The 26,329-nt window shown below is 38.2% G+C and overlaps 1 protein-coding gene across 2 annotated transcripts in view; it reads left to right on the plus strand.

The window, feature by feature from the left end:
* The window catches only part of REPS2 (RALBP1 associated Eps domain containing 2), a 226,047-nt gene that overhangs the window by 137,133 nt on the left and 62,585 nt on the right, over positions 1-26,329 (plus strand). For both annotated transcript variants that reach the window (XM_017537476.2, XM_017537477.2), the window contains exons 12-15: positions 1-36; positions 1,493-1,546; positions 5,699-5,744; positions 8,834-8,970. In XM_017537476.2, coding sequence (XP_017392965.1) covers positions 1-36; positions 1,493-1,546; positions 5,699-5,744; positions 8,834-8,970 — 273 coding nt within the window. The remainder of the gene's footprint in view (positions 37-1,492; positions 1,547-5,698; positions 5,745-8,833; positions 8,971-26,329) is intronic.

The following is a 26,329-nucleotide window of genomic DNA, read 5'->3' on the forward strand; positions in this document are numbered from 1 at the left end:
TCCCTACCCAAGATGTGACTGGTGATGACAAACAAGGTAGGAAAATAATGAGTTTTCTTCCTTAATCAGTGTTCTACCTCTGTTTTCTTATCTACTCCTCTTGGAATGGTGGCTTCTAGAGCATATGAGGATGGCTCTCAGCATGTAAACACATTTGGATAGATTAAATAGTTCAAATCATAAAACAATAGTTCACAAAGTGATAGCAAGAGCTTGAGTGTCCAGAATCTTCCAACTTATTGACCCCTTAGTCATTGCTGGCCTTCAGGCTACTCTAACACCTTACACTGGAATCTGATCGTAGCAATTAGGAAATAACTAGAAACTGAATGAATTGAGAGCTTAACATCTTGTGTTTGCAGATGTGATCCCAGACATCAGTGTAAATGCACATTTACACACAGCTCTAATCCATCAGGAAGTTATCTTCTGGACAGAGCTTCTGTCCGTAGCATTTATCTGTTTCTTGGCTTTGTGACTGTGGGAGTGTGACATGGAGCCCAGCTACAGCTTTCCTATCTTACTGGGCAGCTAAGAAGCAGTGCAGCACATGTTCCGTGTTAGAGCTACTCCCAGGGATGAGTTGGCCTGGGAATATCTAGAAGTGTGGAAGGGACCATCTTCCCCCGCTTCCTATACTTTGTATAGTGCTTTATAATCTACCATGTCCTTCCTCATATACTGTCTTATTCAGTCCTTACAAAACTAAATGGAAGCTTGATGTTTTATCAGCTAAAATTTAGAGATGAGTAAAGTGAAATTCAGACACTATGAATCATTTGCTTAGTTATTAAGAAAAAGATTTGGGGCAAGAACCAAGATTTTTTCTAAGCCTCAAGCCAGTATTCTGCCTGTTATTTGATATTGATTTACTACTCATGAATGAGAGGCTTATTTGAAAGGACTAAAAGTCAGTGAAGCTATTTCAGGTTCTATTGTTGAGGCCTGCCATTGATTAGGCATTGTATGGGGGCTAAACATGAAAAATAAGTTTTCCATTAAGCGACAGTAATTGCATGCTCTCTATTTAAATACTTGCTTGGGAGAGACAGGTAGAACTGGGCAACATGTACTCTGACCATTCTCCTAACTGCATAGTGGAATAACTGGGCAAGCTGTAAAAGTATTGAAGCTCGGATTTTACTCCCAGGAATTCTCATGTCATTGGTCTGGGTGTCAGGAATGAAAGAGGGAAAAACTCCTGATACTTCTTGGTAGTACTCCTGTCTGCTAGAGGTGCTCTCTCTGGAAAGTTGAAAAATACATCTTTGCTCTTTGTAGAAGGATAACCTGTTTCCATACTCCAGGAGGTCTTTATTGTTTTAGTAAATGCTATAGCAACTTTTAGAGGTTTGTGAGACCTGTTTTTGTAAGTGATGACTAGGGATTCTTTGTTTTAATGTAATTTGCCTCAGAAATAACATTTTATAGTTTTTTTTTTCTTTTTTTCCTCTTTTTTCTTTCTTGTTCCTTAAAAACAAAACACTGCTAGTTTTGAAAAGTACTGTCAATGAAGCCTTACCAAAGGACGTGTCTGAGGATCCAGGTAGGAGAAAACCATTTTTGTATACTTTCTATATAATTTTTTAAAATTAAAAAACCAGCAAGTCAGTGAGTAGAAGATTGATACCTCTGTGATAGTGTGTCTGTTTCTATTTATTTGTCTTGTATTTTATTACAAGGAAACCTTTTGGCTTTTTACCCTTTCTCTCTTTTCAGATATAAAAACAGGGTGATATCTTTTTAAGTTTCACTGAAAGGATCACAAAGCATCACTCAGTGTAAACATAGGGTCTTGTTACTAAGTGTAAAATTGAGAAGGCTTGAGGTTGAGATGATTTCAATAAGCCATTTTAGACTTTTTGTAGAGTAAGGAACCTATAGGGTAGATCAATTGGAGGCCCAGAGTTGGTGTTTTCCATTTCCAAAGCAGAAGTCTCAAATATTTTTATTATGCTTCACCACCAGGAAGGCAAAACTATATGTGCTTATATATGGAGTGGATTCCAAGGAGCAAAATTAAAGTTGTCCAGTTTTTTGGAGAGTCAGACCTGTGTCTTTGGAGCCATGGAGAATGGCCGCACCTGTGTCCCCAGCTCTCTGTTGGTAGAGCCATCACTGAACCAAGTTGAACCTAGTTAAAAACAAAGTGGCTACAGAAGACATTACTATTTGGAGCTCTAGTTATAAGGACATGAAAGAAGTTGTTGATTTCTCTTTTGCTGTTATCTTTCTTGCATGTTTTTAATAAGTCAATCATGTTTGTTGTGATAAGCTAGCTATCATCCCTGGGCTTATTGAACGTTGGAGCAGAGGAATCAATATAATGTTGAGGCTTATGCTGTGGTAAAATATTTCCCAAATGTCAAGTTCTTTCAGAGTTTCAAAGAGAGATGGGTGGAGGGAGAGGAAGGAGTTAGGGGAGTGGGAGAAAAGATGGTGGAGGGAAATGGGGTGGAGAGAGAGAGACAGAGAGACAGAGAGAGAGAGAATATGAGAATGAGAATAAATATTAATGAATGTGGATGATGGATTTCAATTATGGAGGTCTGAGAATCTGTATTTTTACTTAGCTTCCCAATTGGTTCTGGTACATAGTCTCTTTTGGGAACCACCACATCTGGAAGGTGATGCTACAAAATAGAACATTAAGGTTATAGATTAATCATGACTCCAAAAGTGATGGGAATTCCCAAGCTTAATTTTGACTTATGAAACAGATTTGAATTTATTCCTCATTGGGTAAAATGCTCTGTTAATGTAGGCCAAACACCTGGAGTCAGTTCTTTCTAGCTCTAATTTCTGGAACTAAAGTGGATACATTCCAGTTTTCGTAAACTTCATGTTGTAGTATTAGTAAAAGCTGTTTAAATTTGGAGTGTTAAATTGGTGCTTCTCCGATAGCCTTTGAGGATCATAACTCTTCCTACTTTTTTTTTTAAAAGGAATATAAACACAAGATCAAGTGTCCTGTGGGGCATGAGCTTTAGATCTCATTTTTAACATTACTTCATTGTCTAGGACATGGTATCACCAAATAAAACTTGACAGATGTGCCACAGCATAGGAAGTATGTCAATTTATTTCACATTGTGCCCAGGACACAATGGTATGTGTTTTCTAATTTGTTCTTCCCACTGCTGCCCTTCTCTGGGTATGAGAGAGTTCCTCATCTTAAACATAGTTAATCCCTCCTTTTCTGGGAAATGTTTAGATTCTCAGTGGAAGACACAATAGTTTCAAGATGGTGATTTAGAATTCTGGATGGCTGTCCATGCCACGTGGGCCTCAGTTCAGTCGCTGCCTTTTGGAAGGTTAATCTCTAGGCCTGCTCCTCTTTCCATTCCCATTTCCTGGAAAGATGACATGCCTTGAGTCTTCTAGGAAGTTGGCATTCCTCTTCCCTCTTTCCAGCTATATAAGAAGCTGTGATCTGTTTGTCGTAATTGCTAGAAGTGTCTATATTAGTGGAGTCTTAAGAGATTTCTTAAACAATACCCATTCCAACCTAATTCAGCAGAGCACCCTGCACAATGGTGGTCTTTTTCTTGATGTCTCTGGCTCATGCTGAGGTGTTTTTGGCTGGTTCACCCTCACAGTGCTGTCTTCAGACTGCTGTTGGTGATTCTAGCAGCTGCTCCATTGCCAACTATTGCCCCATGGTTTTATTGGGATAGAGCAGTTCTTTCCTTCCGTTACCTGCTCCCACCTGCCCCTCCTCTGCTGTTCTAGAAGGAACTAAATTTAGAAATCAGATTTCCAGGCTTGAAAAATTAGGAGACTTTATTTATGTACTCTATAATAGTAATATTTTACAATTCTAAAATACATTTAATTTTTAAAATACTTTCACCGTATCTGTCCCTGTGAGAAAGAGACTGTGTTTTTATGGTCTTTGTTTTCTAGGTAAGGAGACTGAGGTTCAGGGAAGTAACAGCTACTTAGTGTCATAGCCAGGAGGAGCGCCCTGGTCTCAGGACTCCTGGCCTGGTCTCTAGTCCTGTCTCTCCACTACTCATCCACACCCTCACCCCATCTGTCTGTCTGTCTGTCTGTCTGTCTGTCTGTCTATCTCTTACCAGCAGGGCTCACCCCTCCTTCCACACCCATCCCTACCAGCAAACAGACAAAGATAATGGCAGTTGACAAAGGAATTAAAAGTCACCATGGTCTGGCTTGGGGAACAGTATTTTATCATGGCTGGGACCTCTCCTACCCACGTATTTCTTGAAAGCAGTGGGGCCTGAGGGAGAAGAGGGCCACGGAGCCAGCTGCAGGCAGCCTGCGCAGAGGGCTTCCCCAGCTCTGCGGTGAGTCTGGTCCACTCTGTCCACCCAGCCCCAAGGCAGCCTCCTGGACTGGGAGAGAGGCTTCTCAAGGCTGCTTTCTTTGCTACTTGGGGTTTATAGGAGGGAGGGAGGTCTTTTTCTGTCTATATCTAGGTGTGAGTGCACAATAATGTGCAAAAGGGGACTTAAACTCCTTGGGCTTTCCAGGCTTTCCTGTGCCCTGGCAGTGTTTCAGCTGTTTGAAACTGGAAGATGCCTGTGTTCTCACTACAGCAAGCCAGAATGCTTGGGTTGGGAGAAGTGCATCTCTCTGCAGCTGACCAGTAGTTTACTTTGTGCCTTGTTAGCATTTATGAGGATTTTCGCCTTCCCTCTCTGCCCTGTTATCTAACCCAAGCATTTTAATGATCATCATGAATTCAGGCTGCTTCATACCAAGGAGGGTTTTTCTCTTTGGAGCAATGTAAAAGAGGATGAGATTGTGCAGAGACATTTTCTTTTCAGAAGAATTCATGCAAACAAAGAAATTACATTCTTCTGGTTCTGTGTTACTAGCACCTTTCTATGATTTCTTATGACATTTTATGATGAAAAATTTGCAATGTTTGCAACACCTGAGCATAGCTACTGGTTCCTAAAGTTGTCTTCCATAGAGGATTGAAAGCATAAAAAGAGGATCAATGTTTTTGTAAATGCTTCTAATTACTCCTCACAACTTGTGAAGGGAAAGTAGGCTCTATAGGTGTTGTCAATTAGCAAGTTAGCTTATGATTTAAATTTAATGAGGAAAAGTCATATGACTGGCAAAAGATTCAGTGATTTTGTTTCATAATTCTCTGTATGATTTAGTCACAGAGATATGGGACACAAGGATATTTTCTTACAGGAGAAGCTGTATAGCTCATTTCAACTTACTTGTGAGAGCTTTGGTTTTCTGTGGCCATGCTGCTCTGGTAGTATATTTAAAAAAAACAACAACATGTAGCTAGATAGACTTCCTCCTATCCTTCAGGGTAGACTGGTTCAAAATCTATTATGAGGCTATCATGATAGACCAAGAAACCCTCAAGTGTGAATCCATCATTATATAAAAAGACAACTCTTTCAAGGGGTTATCTTTTTATACTGGAATGTCTTCATTAATCAACTTGGATTTGAGAATGGCCTCTCAAATAGTGCTCTGGCCAAAGGAAAAATATTCTGGTTTTCCTTTCCTTTTAATTGTGCCTTTAGATTTTGAAATAAAATGAGGAAATCATGAAAATGTGGGAGCCATCCAGTTCTCCACATGGGCACTTTTACCTCACATTTATCTGTTGATATGTTCTGTACTAGCCCAGGTGCTGCATATAAACCTGTTTAATTGCAGAAATGAAACCCAAACAAACAACAAATAATCTTTGTTTCAGCAACTCCCAAGGATTCCAACAGTCTCAAAGCAAGACCAAGATCCAGGTAGTGTTCGTTTAATTTCTGCTTTAATGCCCTTTGTGCCCTGCCCCTGCCTAGAAAGAAAAACTACAAACCAAAAACTCAGTACATGATTTCCTCTTCCTTTAGGTGTAAAGCTTAGGATATGAGGCATTTCACTCATGCATGGCCTGTTGGGAATGTGTAGTGATGCTGGGAGCCTTGGTTTCTGTATTCATTAGTGCTAGAAGGTGGTGGCTAATGCCCTATGGCCCCTCCACGTGAAGTGGATTGTGTGAGATGACCCACTTGTTGCAAGATGATAACTAATAGGGGGAAGTAGATTTGGAAAGGTGAAAATATGGGTAAGGTAATGAACACAAAAATTTGCTATCATGACAAGGTGAACACCAAAAAGTAAAAAGTCTGGGTAATAAAATCTAGAGTAGGGAAAGAAAATGCTTGTATGCTTGTGATAACTTCAGCAAAGCTTGCAGCTTCAGGTAAGCAATGCTTATGGACTGTTAGAGCCTATCTTAGTACTCCTTCTCGGCTTCACATTTTTTTAAGAGGTTAGTAAAAGACAGAAAGCCAGTAAAGCAGAGCTGTGGTTGATGTGAGACTCAGAAAAGAGGAGCAGAGGGGAAATACAGACACTTAATAGAATTAATCCGTTAAGGAAGGGAAATGCTTTTCACTGGTAGAACTGCAGTGTAAGGATACCAAGGATACCATGCGTGTGTTTTCTGTTTTGCTTTGGCTCTTAGTGACATTTTTCCCTCCTTTGCCTACTAGACACAATCCTGAAAAAGTAAATTTAAGTCTGATCATATTTTGTACGCTTGAAATGCTGGTATTTAAGGAACTTCATCTCTTTGTAAGTCAAAGAGTTACCCTTTAGTTTCTATCTGCATTTTCCAAATTGGAGTTTTGTTTCCTTGTTTATATAAGATACAGATATCTATATTTTTATATTTACCAATATTTAAAAACAATAGAGTAACTCATTTAGGTAGGAAGGAAAGGTGTAGGCATTCTTTTCCTCTGTGGTCGACACATTTACTCATCCTTTTTTAAAGGATGAATAGATCTTTTACAAACTAGTCTGTACTAGTTTTGGGATATGCTTTCTAGTAGGAAATGCCTTTGAATTGCAGAAATCTGCTATGTGTACTGTGTTAACCATAAATAGAACTTCAGAGTTTTAGCTTCTGCTGACTTTCTCTCTCCCAGAAAGCCAGTGAAATTATAAAATCTCATAGCCACATATTCTATTATTAATGTGTCTGACTAAATTTTACATATCCTTTCAGAGATTGCTCTTTTTGTCTAGTTTGGATGATTTTATTTTCAGTACTTCCCACTGGGAAAACCAAAAGAATAGAATTATTTTTGTCTTCCTTTATGAATTAATAAATTTTTGTAGAAATATAAGGGAAAGAGAGAAAATCACCATTCTAACACCACTGCATTCATCATTTTGTTAACTCCTTGCACATTTATGTTTTAATTGGTTGCAGCAGTCATGGTTATACAATCTCACTTTTTTATATTCAGTAACTTTCCATATGAAGATATAAACATACAGGTTATATATGAAAATAAAATGAAAATGAATATGCACTATGGGATTGTGTGCTTAACTATATGATGCACACACATTATTTATACACACATTATTCTTTTTTGAATGAAAGATGTCACTACAGCTATATGTGGCATAGAAAGTTCTTTTTATTTCTAGCTAGTATCTCTAATTGTCTTTTTGAAGTGAATGTTTCTATTTAAGAACCTTGTCCGTCTGTGTCAGTTCCCTTTGATTCTTGTTTAAAGTGTCAGAGTGTTCTTCCTTGCTAGTTTCTGCCTGACTTTGCCTTGCCTGGCTTGCCAGTTATGTTACAGGGACCGCCCCAGAGTACGTCACATGCCATTATGGTGGCTTTGTTAAAGTTGCAACCTTCTAAGACAGACAAAACCCTCAGTTACAACAAAAAAACCTTGAGAAATTTATTCAGGAAAATAAACACTCACGATGTCAAAAACAGCTCTGTCAAGAACTGAAGGGGTGTAATAATAATTGATAGATTCTAAATTCCCAAATCCTTCTCTAATAGCTAAATATAAAGAACGGTTTTCAGAGGTTAATTTGTCTCTAGGATGTACCTCTGACTCAAAGGTTGTTTTCTGCTTTGACATGAAGTTAGTTGAGACGCTAAATACAACAGATGTGTATATCTACATCTTAGAGCCCCTTCTTGATCATCGTATTGGGATCCTCTCCTTAAACCTATTCCCAGGCAATAGAACAGTGTATGGATTTGAATTGAATTTGGAAAGTAAGTAGATCTCCAATAAATATTCTAGTTGCTACCACTAAAGTATTCTCCCCTGGACTCATAGGCAGTATGAGAACATTTTTAAAATGGAATGTAGAAACAGAGATTGGAGTTTGAATCAAACTGTGTAACTTTCTATCTGACCTTTTGCAGTTTACTTAGTTCCTTTTTTAAAAAAATGGTATTACTGGAGTTACAGTCTCAGAAGTTGCCCAGTTAATTATGCTTTGCTATAGATTGAGGAAGAAGCTTAAAATGACGCTTTTGCTTTCTCAGGGCAAGACAGGCTAGACCCCTCAATCTGATTGAGTATGTTTTCCGTTCCTAGCTTCATTTATGGCATATTCCCTTGAACACTGGATTCTTACCCTCAGCTTATCTGTCCCAATTCCACATTGGCCTGTCATTACATTTGCAAGTGAACAGGAAAAAAGTTCTCCAATCAGTTTATAGCATGAAGCCCTTCTGTTAGAACATGGAAATGCCTGAGGGGCTCCATGTTCTTAACAATTCCAATAGAAACAGATTTGAATTTGCACAAGGTTTTTTTGCGGGGAAGGGTCGATTTAGGTCTAAGGTATAATAAGAACAATGAGATTAAAAAAGATCCCAATTGATGGTTGGATTTGGACAATTATTGTACATAGTGGCATTCAATGGATAATAGAATTTATGGCTGCTTTGGTAGCTCATCGGTTCTTTGTAGTCACTTTGACTTTGGGGGTATTTTCCATTTCAACCCAACTTCAAAGAGTAAAGTTTGCTATTTCCCTCTGACCTTCCCTTATTTTGCTACAGATCTTACTCTAGCACCTCCATAGAAGAGGCCATGAAAAGGGGCGAGGACCCCCCCACCCCGCCACCCCGGCCACAGAAAACCCATTCCAGAGCCTCCTCCTTGGATCTGAATAAAGTCTTCCAGCCCAGTGTGCCAGGTGAAGTGCCCCTTGCCATTGACCCCTTCCATTTCCTGTTGGAGCCAGTGGATGGGTGTCTGCCAGAGAGGCCTCTGTGAGCCTGGAGAAAGGGCTGACCTGGCAGTTTCGCATCCCATGAAGGTCTTCATGTGGCTATGGTGTTCTTGGGAGGGAAAGCAATTCTAGACACATATATAGCTCATGTGTCTGGAGCCTTGCCCACACTTGTTATGGATCAAGAATTGGGAAATTCTCTACCAAGAGAATAAAAACGCTTCACCCCCATGCAGTCTGCTGAGTATGTGGCTGGGGTCTTATTCTCTGCATCACTGGTAATTTCTGAACAAGATGGATCACTGTCGTTTCCTCAGATGCTCAAGTCATTCTTCTATGAAAGATCTTGGAGACTGAGGCCTAGCCAGAGCCTTCTCCTGCACTTTACACTTATGGAGAAGATCTTGTGTCCTGTAAGATTTAATGCTGAGGGGACTCTGATTCTGACTGATGGTTGGGTAGTTGGTGGAGGGTCCTAGGGCGAGAGACCCTTTAGGTGGGCTGCTCTGGGCTTCTGGTGATGGGATGCTCTTGAGCCAGCAGCTGTGTAGCTGGGCTGGAGGTGGGGGAGGACAGAGGGGCCCTGTCTGCTCCCCTGGTTTCCTGTGAAGTAGGAGATAAATTCCCAGGGAACCTAAGGAATAGAAGATGAGAGACATGCCTTTGCTTTAGTGAAGGTGATAGGATACAGTGCTGTCCCAAGTGTTATTTTGGGAGCAGCAAGGGCCTTTACACTGACTCATGCAGGCAAGCTATAAATACAATGATTTCCTGGAACTTTTTCTCTATCTATGTGCATTTTAAATCAGGCCAGCCTCAGATGCTAGTGATTCGCAAATTATTATCTTTTCTACTAAAGCAAGAAAAGACTTTCTTGGCTCCCACATTAGCGTGACCTGTGTGTCTGGGCAGAGCTCAGCATGTTTTATTTGTTCTAATAAAGTCCTCTCCTCACAGTAAAGTTATAGATTGTTTTTAATATACTAGAATCTGGAACTCTCTATCAAATATAATTCTCTGCCATGAGTTCATCAGACAAAAATTTGCTTTGAATTTCCTCTCATACTTTGATCTGAATTCTGACATAAATTTCATAGTGACTGGTATTTAGGGTGGGAGTAACCACAGGTGATGATGCTATAAAAATTTCACATGGCTGGGGTATTATGAACTGGAAGATTTTCCTATGGATGCAAGAGGATTAAAACAATCTGGGCAGCTATCTCACTACCTTTCCCTTGCAAGGAGGGAGGCTGGAAATGCTCACATGTCTCCTTCAGGTTGTGTGACCCAGTAAGGAGATGCCAGCTGTACTGGAGAATTGACATGCTTTATGACATTACATCACATAATGGATGAGACAGAACTGGATTTGGAGCTCATTTCAGCTGCTTATTCACTGTTTGATTTTCAGCACGTGGCTTAATGTTTGTGCATCTCAGATTCCTAATCTGTACAGTAGATCCAATACTCCATGGAGTTTTAAGGTTTTGGTGAGATAATAAATATAACCCAAATACAGGTTGGGCATTCCTTATCCAAAATGCTTGGGATCAGAAGTGTTTCAGGCTTTGGATATTTTTTGGATTTTGGAATATTTGCATTATATGCTTATCAGTTGGGCAGATAATAAAAAAATCTGAAATGCTTCAATGAGCATTTCCTTTGAGTGTCATGTTATCACTAAAAAAGTTTAGTATTTTAGAGCATTTGAGATTTTGGATTTTTGGGATTAGGGATACTCAACCTGTAGTACTGTATTTGGCCCACCGGCCTTAGTAAGCATCTAAGGCTGAAATTCCCGTGACCTGCAAGTATCAAGAATTTAATGCCTGAAATGGCAAGGCTCCACCAATGAGGATAACACCCCGACTTCCTTGACACCTAGTGGACAATTCTGTGATTCTTCCTACCCAGTTTCTCAGAAGGCCTGTGAAAGGACTGAACCCCAGTTACCTGCTGTATTAACCCCATTCATTAATGTACTTTTTCTTGTCTTGCCTCCTCCTGCCCCATCTCACTTTCCCCTCACTTGAATCATATACCTGTTCCAAAGACCCTATGTCAGGGGCTTCTTTAGGGGAAACCTGAATTGAGACAGCTTTCTTTAATATCTCCGTGTCAATGTGACTTCAAGATGAAAAGTATTTGGTTTGATAATGCCCTGATGAGGTCCCTTGTGGTAGGGCCTGGTAAATCTAAGATTTAGACAAAGAATAGCTAGGCAGGTGATGTCTGTGTTCAATAGCCTAATTCCATTGTCTTTTCAGTACAAAATTATACAAATGAAATTTTAATGAGCAGTTTAAGTTTATCACATGAAGAATAGAACATTTCTGCAGTATGAAGCAGGTGATATAATTACATCCACTTTATTTTCATGTTGGTTAATTCTCACGGGAAACTAAGGGTCTGTCTAAATTATATAGAATTTTAATGTTTTGCATATTGCTAGAAATTAATTATTGAAATGCTGACAAAATAGAAATTCATGAAATAGAGCCTAAACCTACCAGAAAAGTCAACTCACTGAGAATCATGCATACATGTAGCTATCCCTTTGCTGCACTTACCTTTATGTATCACTTTAGATAAATGGGATCATACTAGGCTTGCTGTCCTGTGTGTTGATCTTTCCAATTAACCATCTTCCTATTTCATATAGAGGATTGCACCATTCCCTTTAAGGTCTGCTTGATATGGATATACCATAGTTGACTGTGCTTTGATGGAGAGATCTTTCTCTCCTCCTCTCTGCCTTTTCTCTTCCCCATACTTTCCTCTCAAGCTCACCCACTACCCCATGACCTGTTCCTTTCTCACCCTTGCAAACAAACCTCTCCCTCTCTCCACCCTGCCCCCTGTGTCCTCTTTATGCCCCTCTGTCTATCTCCTCTCCCACCCTCTGTTTCTCTTTTTGTCCCTCTCCCCCCTCACTCCTCCACAGGCACGAGCCTCCCCTCAGCCTCCCCTTGCCAAGCTCCTCCATACCACCACCTTGCTCTTATGATATAAACAAGGGAAAGATTATTAATGATTGCATGTCCATATCTTTGTTTCATCATCTAATTATTTTCTTAGGTTAAATCCTGTTGGTTGGAGTTGCAGGGTCAAAAGTTGTAGACGTTTAAAGTGTAGCTGTATATTGCCAAAGCGTGAGGTGGAAAACCTGTCAACTTACTCCATCATTAACACTGTCGGAAAGTGTTTCCTCACAATCTCACCAACACTGCTTAATGTTTTGTCTTTTTAATCATTACTTATATAATAGGCAAACAGTTTCATGTCCCTGATTCCTAGTGAGGCTGAGCATCTTTTTGTATTGTTATTGGCTGTGAATATTTCTTCTCTTATGATTTGCCTTCTCAGAAGGCTTGGCCAGCTTTTGCTGCTACATCTCTCTTTGCCTAGCCATGGGGACCACTTGTTTCTTCTTCATTTTGCCTAAGAAGTTCTGGACCACCCTTCTGTCAGGCACTTGGGAAAGTGAGGGTGGCCACAGGGAAGCCTACCTCACCTGCTGCTCTGCTGGTCCTTGTCCCTCCAGCCACCTGCCTCCATGTCCCCTCCTTCTGCCAACTTTATCACTAAAGACAGACTGCCAGGGCACCCTGTTTATGACAATAGAAGAATAGGAAAGGTAAAGAAAAGTGGGGAAAATAATGTGAGATGAAGCAAGATATGGACTTGAGTTGAAAGGGAAAGATGAAATGAGGCCCTTGTTTAATAAAATGGAACTCACAGGATTATGAAAAGCAGAGTGATTAAAGCTAAGGTGCTGAGACAGAGTGGTTCAAAGTGGAGTGATGGTGTGGAAAGGAAATAGGATGGAGAGAAGATGGAAAGAAAAATAAAAGAGAAAAATGAAGAGAAAGATGGGATGGTTGTTATATAGGAGTGATGATGTTTGTCCAAAGGAAGAAGCAGTAAATAGAATAAAAAATTATAGAACCAAAGGAAGGAAAATCCACAGACTCTTGTTGTATGATTCAAGTAGCATTTAAAGGAATAGCTTAGGAGTAGGTGGCATTAATGACTTTGCATTTATGAAAATAGGTAACATGATATGGGGAAAAAGAACAATGGGCTGATTTAGAATGTAAATCTATAAAAATGAACAAGGCCAACTTTGGAAATATAGAACAGTTGCCTTCAGCTTTAGTATCTGTAAAGAGAGTGTGAATGTGTGATTTATAGTAGCCTAGATGATCCTGGGGCTCTAGGTACTGGCATCAAAACTGAGGCATGTGTTTTCATAAGGAGAAGTGGATACACTATGATCACTGTGTGTAACAGGGAGATCACCGTTTGTTATAGCTGACCCAGTTCTTGGAGCCATCCCCTTACAGTCCCACACAGCTACTGTGTTTAACAGATAGTAAAAATGTGCAAGAAAGTCTAAGTCAGTGATAATGCAAGTATGCAAAACCTAGAGGCATTAAGACCCAGAATTTGCTAAGTGATGTTTGGATTTTATAGCTCTGTATTTACAGCTATGAAGCATCTTTTATTACTGAGATTCCTGTAAGAAAAATCACACTAAGCCAGTACCTAACCTCCTTTTCCTCAATGAAACAGTTATTTTCATGAGGTGATTTTTTTTTTCATAAAAGGAGTTTCTTCTGTCCACGGAATCAGTGAGAACTACCCCTCTCATCCACTCTTGATTCAGACCTGCCTCCTCCAAAGCCATGCCTGAGGTTCGTAGCCTGAGGTTTCCATGGTGACAGTAAAAAGCCTTAGCTCTGCCTTGTTCCAGTCATTGAGCATCCGCCTGGTAGAAGTGGGGGCAGAGATGGTGTGGAGGAGACATGGCCATTCTTTTCAAGTTTCAGACCAGGTACTTTCATGATTTCCTCTCAAATCTAGCTGGGGAGGCCTAGGCCCATGGATAGACCTAGTTGCCAGGTAGCTGGGAAGTGTAGTTCTTGGTAAGGCAGCCACTTCCCAGTAATACCCTTCCTACTGTTAAAAAAAAAAAAAAAAAAAAAAAAAAAAAAAAAAAAAAAAAAAGAAAAGAAAAAAGAAAAAGAAAAAAAGAAAGAGAGGGGATGTTGACGGTCAGCTTTTTTTTTTTTCCTTTTTAACCACACTCCCTATGGCCAGATACATTGAGATCCACACATTAAGACTATTGTGATGGCTGAAAAGAACACATCTGGGGCTAGTGTCTGTCCATAGGTAGCTAATTTCCCAACTCAGCTTTAGATATAATGATAATAACAGCTTATTCCACGTTTAAGAAACTATAGTACATTCATCCTATGGAATTATATGAAGCTGTTAAAAAGAACAAGTATGTATACTACATGGAGAGCTATCTCAGATAAATTAAGTGACAAAAGCATGGTGCAGAATGTATATGTTTGTAAACATGTAGACAATTTCAGGATGATGCTAAAGAAACTGGTAATGATGGTTGCGTCTGGGGAAGGGAAACTATGACTGAGGACAGGACTGGGAAACAAGCTTACTTTCTGTTGAATGTCTATTTGTATCTTTTTAATTTTGGCTCATGTACAAATGACACCTATTATAAAAAATTTGCTTTTCACTCTTCAGCTGCAATGATGGTATCTGAGAGTACCAGAGATGTCTTTCCTGCCTGAGTTTACCTATCTCAAACTTCCGTGCAATTCTGTATTCAGGGTATCTTTATGATCATCTGCTACCACCTCCTGGAATGCAGCTGAAATGACAGAAGTGTTCCGAGCACTTTTTAAAACTGTGATGTGTTCTTCAGATTCCATTTCAGTGCCCTTCCAACACTGAGGAGTAAGTTCTGGAGGACCTCCGAAAGCTTACACTGTGAGATGTATAGTTGGGTAAAACGTCATGGTAAGGGCTCTGTGTTAACTTGGAAGTGGCTATGTTTATCCAGTGGTGAATTGAGAAGTCTTTCCTGGGTTTTCTACAAATGAATATTTGTTTCTGTAACTTAAGAAGTAGATAAACTCCTTGGGAGTAAGAGATGTTCCTAATATCAAACTTACCTTTCAGGTTCTCTAAAAGATGAATCTGGCCACACAAGCAGCTATGATCTTATATATTTCCTTATTGTATTTTTCCTGTGAGAGCTACTTGTTCCTTTTAAAATCTAGTAGGACTATGGGATTCCTGCCCACCACCTCAAACTTTTGGATCCATAGTACACAGCTAGCCAAGGGTTCAATTTGGCAGTCTGGGCAGTTTTTTTTTTTTTTAAATGAAAGCTTTATTGAGATGTAGTCTATATAATATAAAATTCACCTTTTTAAAGTGCACAATTCAGTGATATTTAATATATCCATAGTGTTATATAACCATCAGCACTATGCAATTTCAGAATATTTTCATTGTCGCGAAAAGAAACTCCATACCTATTAGCAGTTATTCCCATTCCCCCCTTTTCTTCCCCAATCCCTTGGCAACCACCAATTTACTTTCTGTTTCTATGGATTTGCCCATTCCGGAATTCTGTATTAATGGAATTGTATAATATGTGGTCTTTTGTGTCTGGCTTCTTTCACTTAGCATAATGTTCTCAAGGTTCATCCATGCTGTACCGTGAATCGATACTTCATTTCTTTCATAGCTGAATAATCTTTCATTGTATGGATAAACCACATTTTGGATATTTGGGTTGTTTCCACTTTTCGACTATTATGAATAATTCTGCTATGGACATTCATGTACAAGTTTTTGTGTAAACATGTTTTTCTTTTTCTTTTCTTTTTTTTTTTTGAGACAGAGTCTCGCTCCGTTGCCAGGCGCCAGGCTGGAGTGCAGTGGCGCGATCTCGGCTCACTACAACCTCTGCCTCTCGGGTTCAAGCAATTCTCCTGCCTCAGCCTTCTAGGTAGCTGGGACTACAGGCGCATGCCACCACACCCAGCTAATTTTTGTATTTTTAGTAGAGACAGGGTTTCACCATGTTGGCCAGTATGGTCTTGATCTCTTGACCTCGTGATCCACCCGCCTCAGCCTCCCAAAGTGCTGGGATTACAGGTGTGAGCCACCATGCCCAGCCTCTTTCTCTTAAGTATATATGTAAGAGTGGAATTCCTGGTTCATACGGTAACTCTATGTTGAACATTTTTAAGATCTACTGAACTATTTTCCAAAGCACCCATACCAATTTATTTCATTAGTGATGTGTGAAGATTCCAATTGTGTTTCTTCACATCCTCAAAATACTTGTAATTGCCTTTTTTATTTTAGTCATCCTAGTGGGCATGAAATGGTATTGTGATTTTGATTTGCATTTTCTAATGGCTAATGATGTTATACATCTTTTCATGCACTTCCTGGTTTTATTTATATTGTCTTTGGAGAAATGTCTGTTCAGAATCTTTGCTCATTTAAAAATTGGGTTGTCTCTTTATTGTTGATTTGTAAATGTTTTTTATATATTCTGCATAAAAGTTCCTTTACAGATATTTGATTTACAAATATTTTCCTTCATTCAGTGTGTTATCCTTTCATCTTTTTGATGGTGTCCTTTGAATTATAAAACTTTTTAATTTTGATGAGGTCTAATTTGTGTATTTTTGTTGTTGTTGCTTGTGCTTTTGCTGTCAAATCTAAGAAATGATTGCTTAACTCAAGGTCGCAAACACTCCTCTTTTCTTCTAAGAGTCTTATAGTTTTAGGTTTTACATTTAGGTCTTTGCTCTGTTTTGAGTTATTTATTTATTTTTTATATGGTATGAGATAGGAGTCCAAATTTATTTTTCTGTGTGTAGAGTTGTCCCAGTACCATTTGTTGAAAAGACTGTTAATTCTCCATTTAATTTTCCTGGCACCTTTGTTGAAAATCAATTGACCATAAACAAGAGTTTTTTTCTGGACTCTCAGTTCTGTTCCATTGGTCTATAGGTCTGTCATTATGCCAGTACCACAGTGTCTTGATAATTGTAGATTTGTAGTAAATTTTGAAACTGGGAAGCGTGAGTCTTCCTATTTTATTCCTTTTCAAGATCATCTTGTCAATTTCTGCAGAAACCAAAAAGCCAGCTGGGATTTTGGTAGGGCTTGCATTGAATTTGTGTATTGGTTTGGTTAGCATTGCTGTTTTAATAACATTAAGTTATCCAATGCATGGACACAGGATGTTTTTCCATTTATTTAGATCTTTCAGTGTCTTTCAACAATGTTTCAGTATACAAGTCTTGCACTTCTTTTGTTAAATGTATTCCTAAAAGTTTTATTATTTTTTTTTTTTGGTACAATTCTAAATGGTCTTTAAACATTTTTTTCATTTTCACAGTTTTCATTGCTAGTTTATAGAAATACAGTTGGTTTTTGTATAAACATCTTGTATCTTGTGACCTTATTGAATTTGTTTATTAGTTGTCTGGACACATCATTAACTTAGGTAATGAGATAGGGAATGTATTCATTGTTGGACTTCTAACTGCTTAACTAATCCTGCACTACCCACAAATTAAGGAGGAAATACCTTTTAGTGTTTGGAAAACATAAAAAGGGTCATTATTGAATGCTTGCATCCTGTTTTATGTTTTTTTCCCCTCTCATGTGAAAACAGTTTATCTAGTTCCATTTATCAAGTAGCATATGCTTTACTTATGAAATGTCCACTCTGTGCGAAGTCAAGTTTTCCTATTTGCAAGAGTTGCTTCTGGGCTTTCTGCTACATTCACATCTAACACTGACTAGATGTAATAGTGATCATGAGTGATATGAATTTGAGTGTTACTTTGTGTAAGGGACATGTTTAAAGCACTTTATGTGTATTATCTCCAATCTTCACAATAACCCTATGAGGTAAGTGCTGTTTTATCACCATTTTACTGATGCAGAGACTGAGGTACAGAAGTTAGTTTGCCCAAGGTCATGGTGCCTAGTAGCTGTTAGAGCTAGGGTTTAAACTTTGCAATCTGATGCTGGAGCCCACACTCTGCAACCTTGACAAGAGGCAGCATTTCTCTTCTCTCTATCCCACCTTCCCCTCCCAACTCATCTACTTGGTCAGATATTTAGTAGATGTGTCTGTTCAACTGCCTGTGCTGGAGGTTGAGTTCTTAGGACACAGCAGAAGACATGATGCTATTATTCCTTTGGCCACAGGCCTCCTGCAGCTTCACCAGCCAGCTAAGGACCAGGACTTATTTTCAAACTTGGGCAGCTTACCACCACTACAGCTGTTTGTATTTGAAGGGCCAAAGAGTGCCTTCTAACTTTCTGGACCTAGATCCTTGCTTTCAGGCCTCATCTTGTTTGTGGTAGGGATCTGTCCTTAAAGGTAGCAAACTCATCATTCATATTGATAGAGCTCTAAGGTGTCCCTTTGAGCTTTTCAGTAGTTGAGAAATAAAAGGGGTTGACTACAGTACTGTGTCCCCTTAGCATCAGATCTGAAGTTTAGAAGTTTATAAACATGGAGACATATTTGGGCTGCTAGGCTAGATGAACATTTTTGGAGGTAAGAATCCAGTCCAGGTATTTCCAGTCCTCTCTGTGCCATTATGCAACATAAATATCTATATATATACCAATTTCAATATTTAGAAGGTGTGGTTGTAGTGAGCTATTTGGCCATGGCTGCCTTTTGCTTTTCCTATTCTTTTCTCTATTTATAGTGTTTTTAAGTTTGTTTTGTTTTGTTTTCCTTTTCTAGTAACTTATAGGAAAGTTTCTGTAATAGCACAGTGCAATTGTTTGTGCCTATAGAAGATAAAATCCTGGAGAAGGTTTACAGAGGCTTGCCAAGGTGAAGGTGCAGCCAGTCCCGCTTTTGGACAGAGTGCATTCCTTATTCCCCTCTTCCAATTTTATAGCTGTTCTCGGTGGGCTGAGGTGCTTTAATGAGGATGTCAGGGGAGTGGCAAGGAATAGGGCTAGAATCCCTGGAGGATGGAGTGGGAAATGTTACTGTATTCTATGATCTTTATTTAAAAAAATGTTTATAAAACTTACTTAAGTAATAGGCAATTACCTTCTTGTGTATAAAATTTAAACATTATAGATACATACCTTGAACTCATTTCCTTCGAGCCCAGTGTCCCTGGAAGGAATGCCTCCTTCTGACATTTTCTAGCACATTTATGAATGTTTTTGCATACCTATGAGATCAGTTTCATTTTTTTTGTCTTTAAAATAATTTTCATTACATTATGTATGTTTTCTTCATGCCTTTTTAAAATACATTATTTCTTGGAGATATCCATGTCACTACTTTTGTACTTCTTTTATAATTTTGTATTTCTTTTATATATAGTCTGTATGCTGCCTACTGTATTAAAAACTATATTATGAAAAATTTCAAATTTATGCAAAAGTTGAGAACCTCCATCCCTATATTATTCTGAAGCAAACCAAAATATTATATAATTTTATATATAAACTTTTTCTGTATCTCTCTAGCAGATAAGGTCTTAAAAATACTTGAGCACAATACCTTTGTTATACATAAGAAAATTAACAATAATTCTTTAATATCATTTAATATTTGGCCAGTGTTCATATTTTCTGAATTATCTCAAGTATGTCTTTTTATACTAGTTTCCAATCAGAATTCAGACAAGGGGTACATGCACATTGCACTTGTTTTGGCATAGTTAAGTCCCTTAACTGATAGGTTCTTCTCTCAATCTTTTTTTTCTGTTTTTCTTTTATTCATTAATTCATAAAAAATCTATTGGGGGGAAATGGGGGAGGGATGGGGGGTGGGGAGGTGGGGAGACATAGCATGGGGAGAAATGCCAGATATAGGTGAAGGGGAGGAAGGCAGCAAGTCACACTGCCATGTGTGTACCTATGCAACAATCTTGCATGTTCTTCACATGTACCCCCAAACCTAAAATGCAATAAAAAAAATCATCTACCCTGTAGACTATTTCACATTCTGTATTTTGCTGATTTTCTTCTACCTCCTGTATTTCCTATAAACTGATAGGCAGGTCTAGGCTTGATTAGAATTAGTTTAGATTTTTGACAAGAATACTTCCTAGAGATGCTGTGTACTTCTTACTGCACCATATTAAGAGATCTCTAGTGTCTAATGCCTTTATTTTTGTGATGTTTGATTGATTAGTGGGCTTACATTGTATTAGCCTGATCCATGTGTTAGGACAAAGACTCCAGTGACATGTCAGATAATGGTTTTATCAGCTATCGATCATCATTGCCTACATCCAGTAGTGTGTCAGTAAGTGTTTAACAACTGGCCATTTGCCAATTTTTATGGTGTAAACGCTCCTGCCATGGCTAATTTCATTCCTACTGATGGGTTACTGAATGTGGAGTTGTGAACAGATGCACACAGTTGGCTCTTACAAGCTGGCATGAGCTTTTTCCAGCAAACTACTGCTTAGATCCGTTATTTTATTGATTGTTGTAAAATGGCAATATTCTGTTTTATTTTTTCTACCTTTATTATTTGAGACTGTGGTTTATTTAAGCATTTTCATATTGTTGGACATTTAGTTTGTGACTATTATGAAACTTGTGAGCTGAAGAAGATCATACGACAATATAATTCTCAGTACATCAATAAATTCTTTATATGCATCTGAATTTGTACAATCATATGAAAACTGAAATAGACTTCAGTAATGGTGAACAGAAAAGTGTCTTATTCAACTAGCATTTATTGAGTGTTTACTGGATACTTGGCACTTTGGAGAATTCCAAGAGAAATATGGATATGCCCCCAAACTCTGCTACTCAGTGTCACAGTTACGGATTTGTGGGCAGGGGGTGCACAGGGCTGGTGAGCTAAACTTTGAAGGACATCACTTTGCAGTCAAAACCTTTTGATTCTTTTTTGACATCTGTCTTGATTTACCTCTTGTTACTAGTTTCCTGGAGTCTGCTGTAGTAGCCTCAAATCTGGCTTGCTTTCTTTGTTCTTTCCTTGATAAAGCAACAGAATTAATTTTCTGCAAACACAGCTATGATCACCTTCTACTCAAAATTCTTCAGTACCTGTTATGTAAACACCAAATATCTGGTGGAACTGAACCCAAAGTCATGTGATTATATTAGCTCAGTAAGGGAAACAGTACTGTGGCCTGGAGTGCCTGGGGAGGAGTGTATTACAGGAAGGAAGTAGAGACTGGAAGATTCAAATTGGCTGACTGGCCAAGAAAAATGAAGACTGATGAAGAAGGGGTTTGTAGACCATGTCCTTGGGAAGTCTTAGGAGGACAGTCCCATTAGGGTGGTAGGGTTAAGCCAGATTGCAAAAGGTTGTGGCATAAGCAAGGAACTTTGGTGTGGAGAAGTTGTCATCACAGTCATTTTGAAATGTCTAAGGCTTAGCAGTTGGTCTAACTGTATGTCACATTTTAAAAAATAGTGGTACTAGCTAGGCACTGTAATCTCAGCACTCTGGGAGGCCAAGACGGGTGGATCACCTGAGGTCAGGAGTTCAAAACCAGCCTGGCCAACATCAAGAAATCCTGTCTCTACTGAAAATACAAAAAATTAGCTGGGCGTGCTGATGCGTGCCTCTAATCCCAACTACTCGGGAGGCTGAGGCAGGAGAATGGCTTGAGCCCGGGAGGTGGAGATTTCAGTGAGCTGACATCATGCCACTGCACTCCAGCCTGGGCAACGACAGAGTGAGACTCTGTCAATCAATCAATCAATCAGTCAGTCAATCAATAGTGGTAGAAAAGAGCCAGTTCCAAGATGATAGACTCTTTTCATAGATTGCCTTTCTCCTAACACACATTTATATTTGCTCTTTCTCCCCCACCACATTATTCAGCTCTAATGAAAGTATCATGGAAACAGCTGCTAGTGAATGAGTACTAACTAATCCTGAGAAAAAGATGTTTACTTTTTGAAATTTTAGTTTGATTTACCTTAAAACATATACAGACACACAACTAGTGATTTCAACCAACCTAAGGATTTTAGTAGTAAAATTCTTAGGAGGAATGCATTATGTAGATGTAATATGAGAAAGGAAACCAGAGACACATCTTTGACCAAGGTTTAATCTCATGCATTTTTGTTGCTTAAGTCTGCCCGTGTCTCCATCCAGGACCTAGTTAACCCTTATTGCGTATCCTATGGTACAAGAAAAAGGAGTTATTAGTAAACATGGATAAATTTTAGAATCATAAAGTGATAATGCTAAAAGAGAACTTGAATGTCATCTTGGCCAACCCTCACATATTACCAATGAGGAGACTAAGATCTAGGCAATATAAGGGCTTTTTTCTCCATCAGATTCTTTTGAAGATGGGAAATCTTTGTTCAAATCTTTATTGCAGCAGATTTGGTATCAGAGAAAGCAATCTACATTAAATTAATTTGGGAGGCACATCTTACTACTTTTCTACAGGCACTAACACTAATTAATATCTAAAGTTAAAGGATGTATTAAAGAATGAATATGGTAACTTTTGCAAGGGACTCTTTTTTTTTCTGTGTTTCCTTCTATGTGGTTTAAAATGTTAGATTTCTCTGAAGTACTTCAGGAAGATAGGAAAGTAAGTTTTGCCTTCATAGATACTTGGAAATGTTAGGAATATATCTATTTTCTTGTTTTAATTTCAAAAATGAAGTTATTAAATCTCTAAATATAGGAAGAATATAAGACGGATAGTATACTGAACATCCGGCTTCAATTATCAACTGTGGCCCATCTTGTTTCGTATCTGTCATCCCCTATATTATTAATTATACTTTTTTCTACCCTTAGCTTTAAAAATACTTTATTGAGGCATATAGATTATAAAGTTTATCCATGTTAAGTGTAAAATTTAATGATTTGTAGTCAATTTACCAAATAGTGCAACTGTCACCATAATCTAGTTTTAGATCATTTTCAGCACCCCAATAATATCCCACATACCTGTTTACAGTTAATCTCCATGCCCAGCCCCAGGCAACCACTAATCTATTTTGTGTTTCTGCAGATTTTCCTGTCTGAGCATTTCATATAAATCAAATCTACAATATGGAGTCTTTTGTGTCTGACTTTGTTTACTTAGCGTGATGTTTTTGAGGTTCATTCATGTTGTATCATGTATCAGTACTTAATTCCTTTTTATTGCTGAATAATATTCCTTTATACAGCTATATCACATTTTGTTTATCCAGTCTTCAGTTTGGCAGACATTTGAGTTGTTCCTACTTTTTGCCTATTATGAATAATGCTGCCATTAATATTTGAATACAAGTCTGCGTGAACATATGTTTTCATTTCTCTTAGCTAGATATATAGGAGTGGAATTGCTGGGTATGTGGTAAATTTATGTTTAACATCTTAAGAAATGGACAAATTGTTTTCTAAAGTATATGTACCATTTTACATTCACATCAGAAATGTATGAGGGTACTGTTTCTTTATATCCTCACCCACACTTATTATCTTTTTGATTATCCCACATCCTAGTGTGTGTGAAGTGATATCTCATTGTGCTTTTGATTTGTATTTCCCGATGAATAATGCTGTTGAGTATCTTTTAATGTGCTTATTAGTTATTCCTGTATTTTATTTGGTGAGATGTTGTATTAATCCATTTTCATGCTGCTGATAAAGACATACCCAAAACCGGGCAATTTACAAAAGTAAGGTTTAATTGGACTTACAGTTCCACGTTGCTAGGGAAACCTCAGAATCATGGCGGAAGGCAAAAGACACGTCTCACATGGCAGCAGACAGGAGAAGAGAGCTTGTACAGGGAAATTTCCATTTTTAAAACCATCAGATCTCATGAGACCCATTCACTGTCACGAGAACAGCACAGGAAAGACTCATCCCCATGATTCAGTCATCTCCCACCAGGTCCCTCCCACAACATGTGGGAATTATGGGAGCTACAAGATGAGATTTAGGTGAGGACACAGAGCTAAACCATATCAGATGTCTACTCAAATCATGCTTATTAAAAAAAACTTCGCGTTTGTCTTATTGTTGAGTTGTATATTCTGGAATTCTTTATATATTCTGGATACAAATCCTTTATTGGATAGATAATTTGCAGACATTTCCCCCAGCCTGTGACTTGTCTTTTCATTTTCTTAATGATATGTGTTGAAGTGTGGAAGTTTTGAGTTTAACATTACAAAGTGTAATGTTAAATTTTTTCCTTTTTGGATTGTACTTTTGCTGTCATATCTAAGAAGTCTGCTTAATCCAGGGTCTTGAAGATTTTCTCTTGTTTTCTTCTAAAAGTTCTATAGTTTTAGCTCTTACATTAAGATCTTGAATCTATTTTGATTTAATTTTTGTATGAGGTGTGAGGTAAGGATCTACATTCATCTCTTCGTATATGAATATCCAATTGTCCCAGTACTACTTGTCAAAAATACTCTGCTTTTCCAGTTGCCTTGGCACCTTTGTTGAGAATCACTTGTCTGTTAAATATAAGGGCTTATTTTTGGATGCTGCATTCTGTTCTGTTGATCTATATGTTTATTTTTATGTTAGTACTATATTGAATGCTTTTTAATGCAGGGGAGTAATACATAATCCTGCAAACAGATAACCCCACGACTCAGAAGTCTAAATATTTGCTATAAATAGCATATTTTTAGATAGTGTGTAGTATCTTATTTACTTCATTTGTGGTTTTTAGCATATTCAGACGCATCCTTTGAGCTCCTTGAGGTAGCAATATTTTTTTTGCTTTGAAGCCTTCTGTCATGCTTACTCCCTGAGTGTAGAATACCCTCTGTCTAGCTGTTTATCCTCCATATCTGCATTTTTCTGCTCTACCTACCCTGTAGGTTCAAAATGTGGTACTGCTTACAGCTCCATAGTAGCCTTGTGTCCTTGGCAAGGCCATTTTATTTCTCCAGGTCCTAATTTTCTCATCTGTAAAGTGAAAGAATCAGATTCGATCTCACTACTTTTCTAAACTCAGTCATTAATATTTTACTTGTTGAACAGTTACAATGCATGTGTAAGTTAATCTCTTTTAACTGGTGAAAAAGTGTATTCTGTTCCATAGAGAATTAAATGAGCTTGTATTTTGGGGGGTGGTATGTGAGGGTTCATCAGGGGATAGAGGCAGGTATTTCTGGCAAGGTGTTCTTTGTTACATACACAGGTGTATATGACTTACATGCCCATCACTCTGTATGCCTGGGTGATCAAGGGATATGTATAAGATCATACATGCTTTTATGATTAGAAAGGAGAGAAAGAATGAACAATTTCTATTACAAAGAAATAGCCATTTTTATGAACTTGCTAAGAAGAGGAATGGTCCTTACTGATGAAATCCTTAAAGATTTGCATATGGCTCTTTACTTGATTGATATTTAAGAGTATAGGTCCCACTGGGAGGCTCCTTTCAACATTTTCCATTCCTGGAGTGTTTCCCCCCTCTTTGGTATTTGAATGCTTTTATTTTCTTCATAAAATATTCCTAGAGGGGATGGGAGCCCTTTTCCACAGCTGAAGTTATTCCAAGTTTTGCTCCCTTGAAGAATCAGCTTTCTGTTCCTGAAGATTTCAAAGGCCACATCTGCTGCTTTATTTCTACTCAATAAGTTGGAATATATTTTCATTTAGTTATTGATTAGGGGCTTTGTAAAAATCTGAAGGAAATTAGTAAATAGTAATGTTTATGAATAATGTTTTGCCTCGAAATTTTTAAGCATAATGAAATAAGAGGATAAAAATTATTAGAGGTCAGAGTTTTGGATTAAGATATCAGGAAACAGAGATCCAGAAGATCAGTATCAGAATCTGCATGCCTTTCAATAAACTTAAGAAATAGTGAAACCCCGTCTCTACTAAAAATAAAAAAAATTAGCTGGGCATGGTGGCGTGTGCCTGTAATCCCAGCTACTCAGGAGGCTGAGGCAGGAGAATTGCCTGAACCCAGGAGGCAGAGGTTGCGGTGAGCCGAGATCGCACCATTGCACTTCAGCCTGGGTAACAAGAGCGAAACTCCATCTCAAAAAAAAGAAAAAAAAAATGGTTTTAAACACTGGGAATTATTAGTCTGTCTTCTGAATTTAGGATTAAATGACAGTTTCTTTTCCTGAAGTTTTTAATGTGGTTTTCAGGATTGGGGTATTTATTATTTTCCTTTGGATTACACTTATAAAAATTTTTGGCTGGAAAAACCCTTGCTGATACCTAGTATCCCACTTTATTAACTATAATCCTTCATGAATAAACCTGCAATTGCTTGATAAGTATGGTAACTTTTCAAGTATGTAGGAACAACATTCTCCTCCCATCTTCTTGCCTTCTTTTCCCTCCTGGGAAAGCAGCTATTACTATTAACAAGTACATTGTCATCTTTTGCAAATATACACTAGATTATTCAGCTAAAATATTTTTTTCTTTTTTTACTATGCCTTCCACCATGTGATCAAAGTATTTTTTAAATTTCACTTTGCATGA

Source organism: Cebus imitator, unplaced genomic scaffold, assembly GCF_001604975.1.
Source record: "Cebus imitator isolate Cc_AM_T3 unplaced genomic scaffold, Cebus_imitator-1.0 Scaffold103, whole genome shotgun sequence".
Taxonomy (NCBI): domain Eukaryota; kingdom Metazoa; phylum Chordata; class Mammalia; order Primates; family Cebidae; genus Cebus; species Cebus imitator.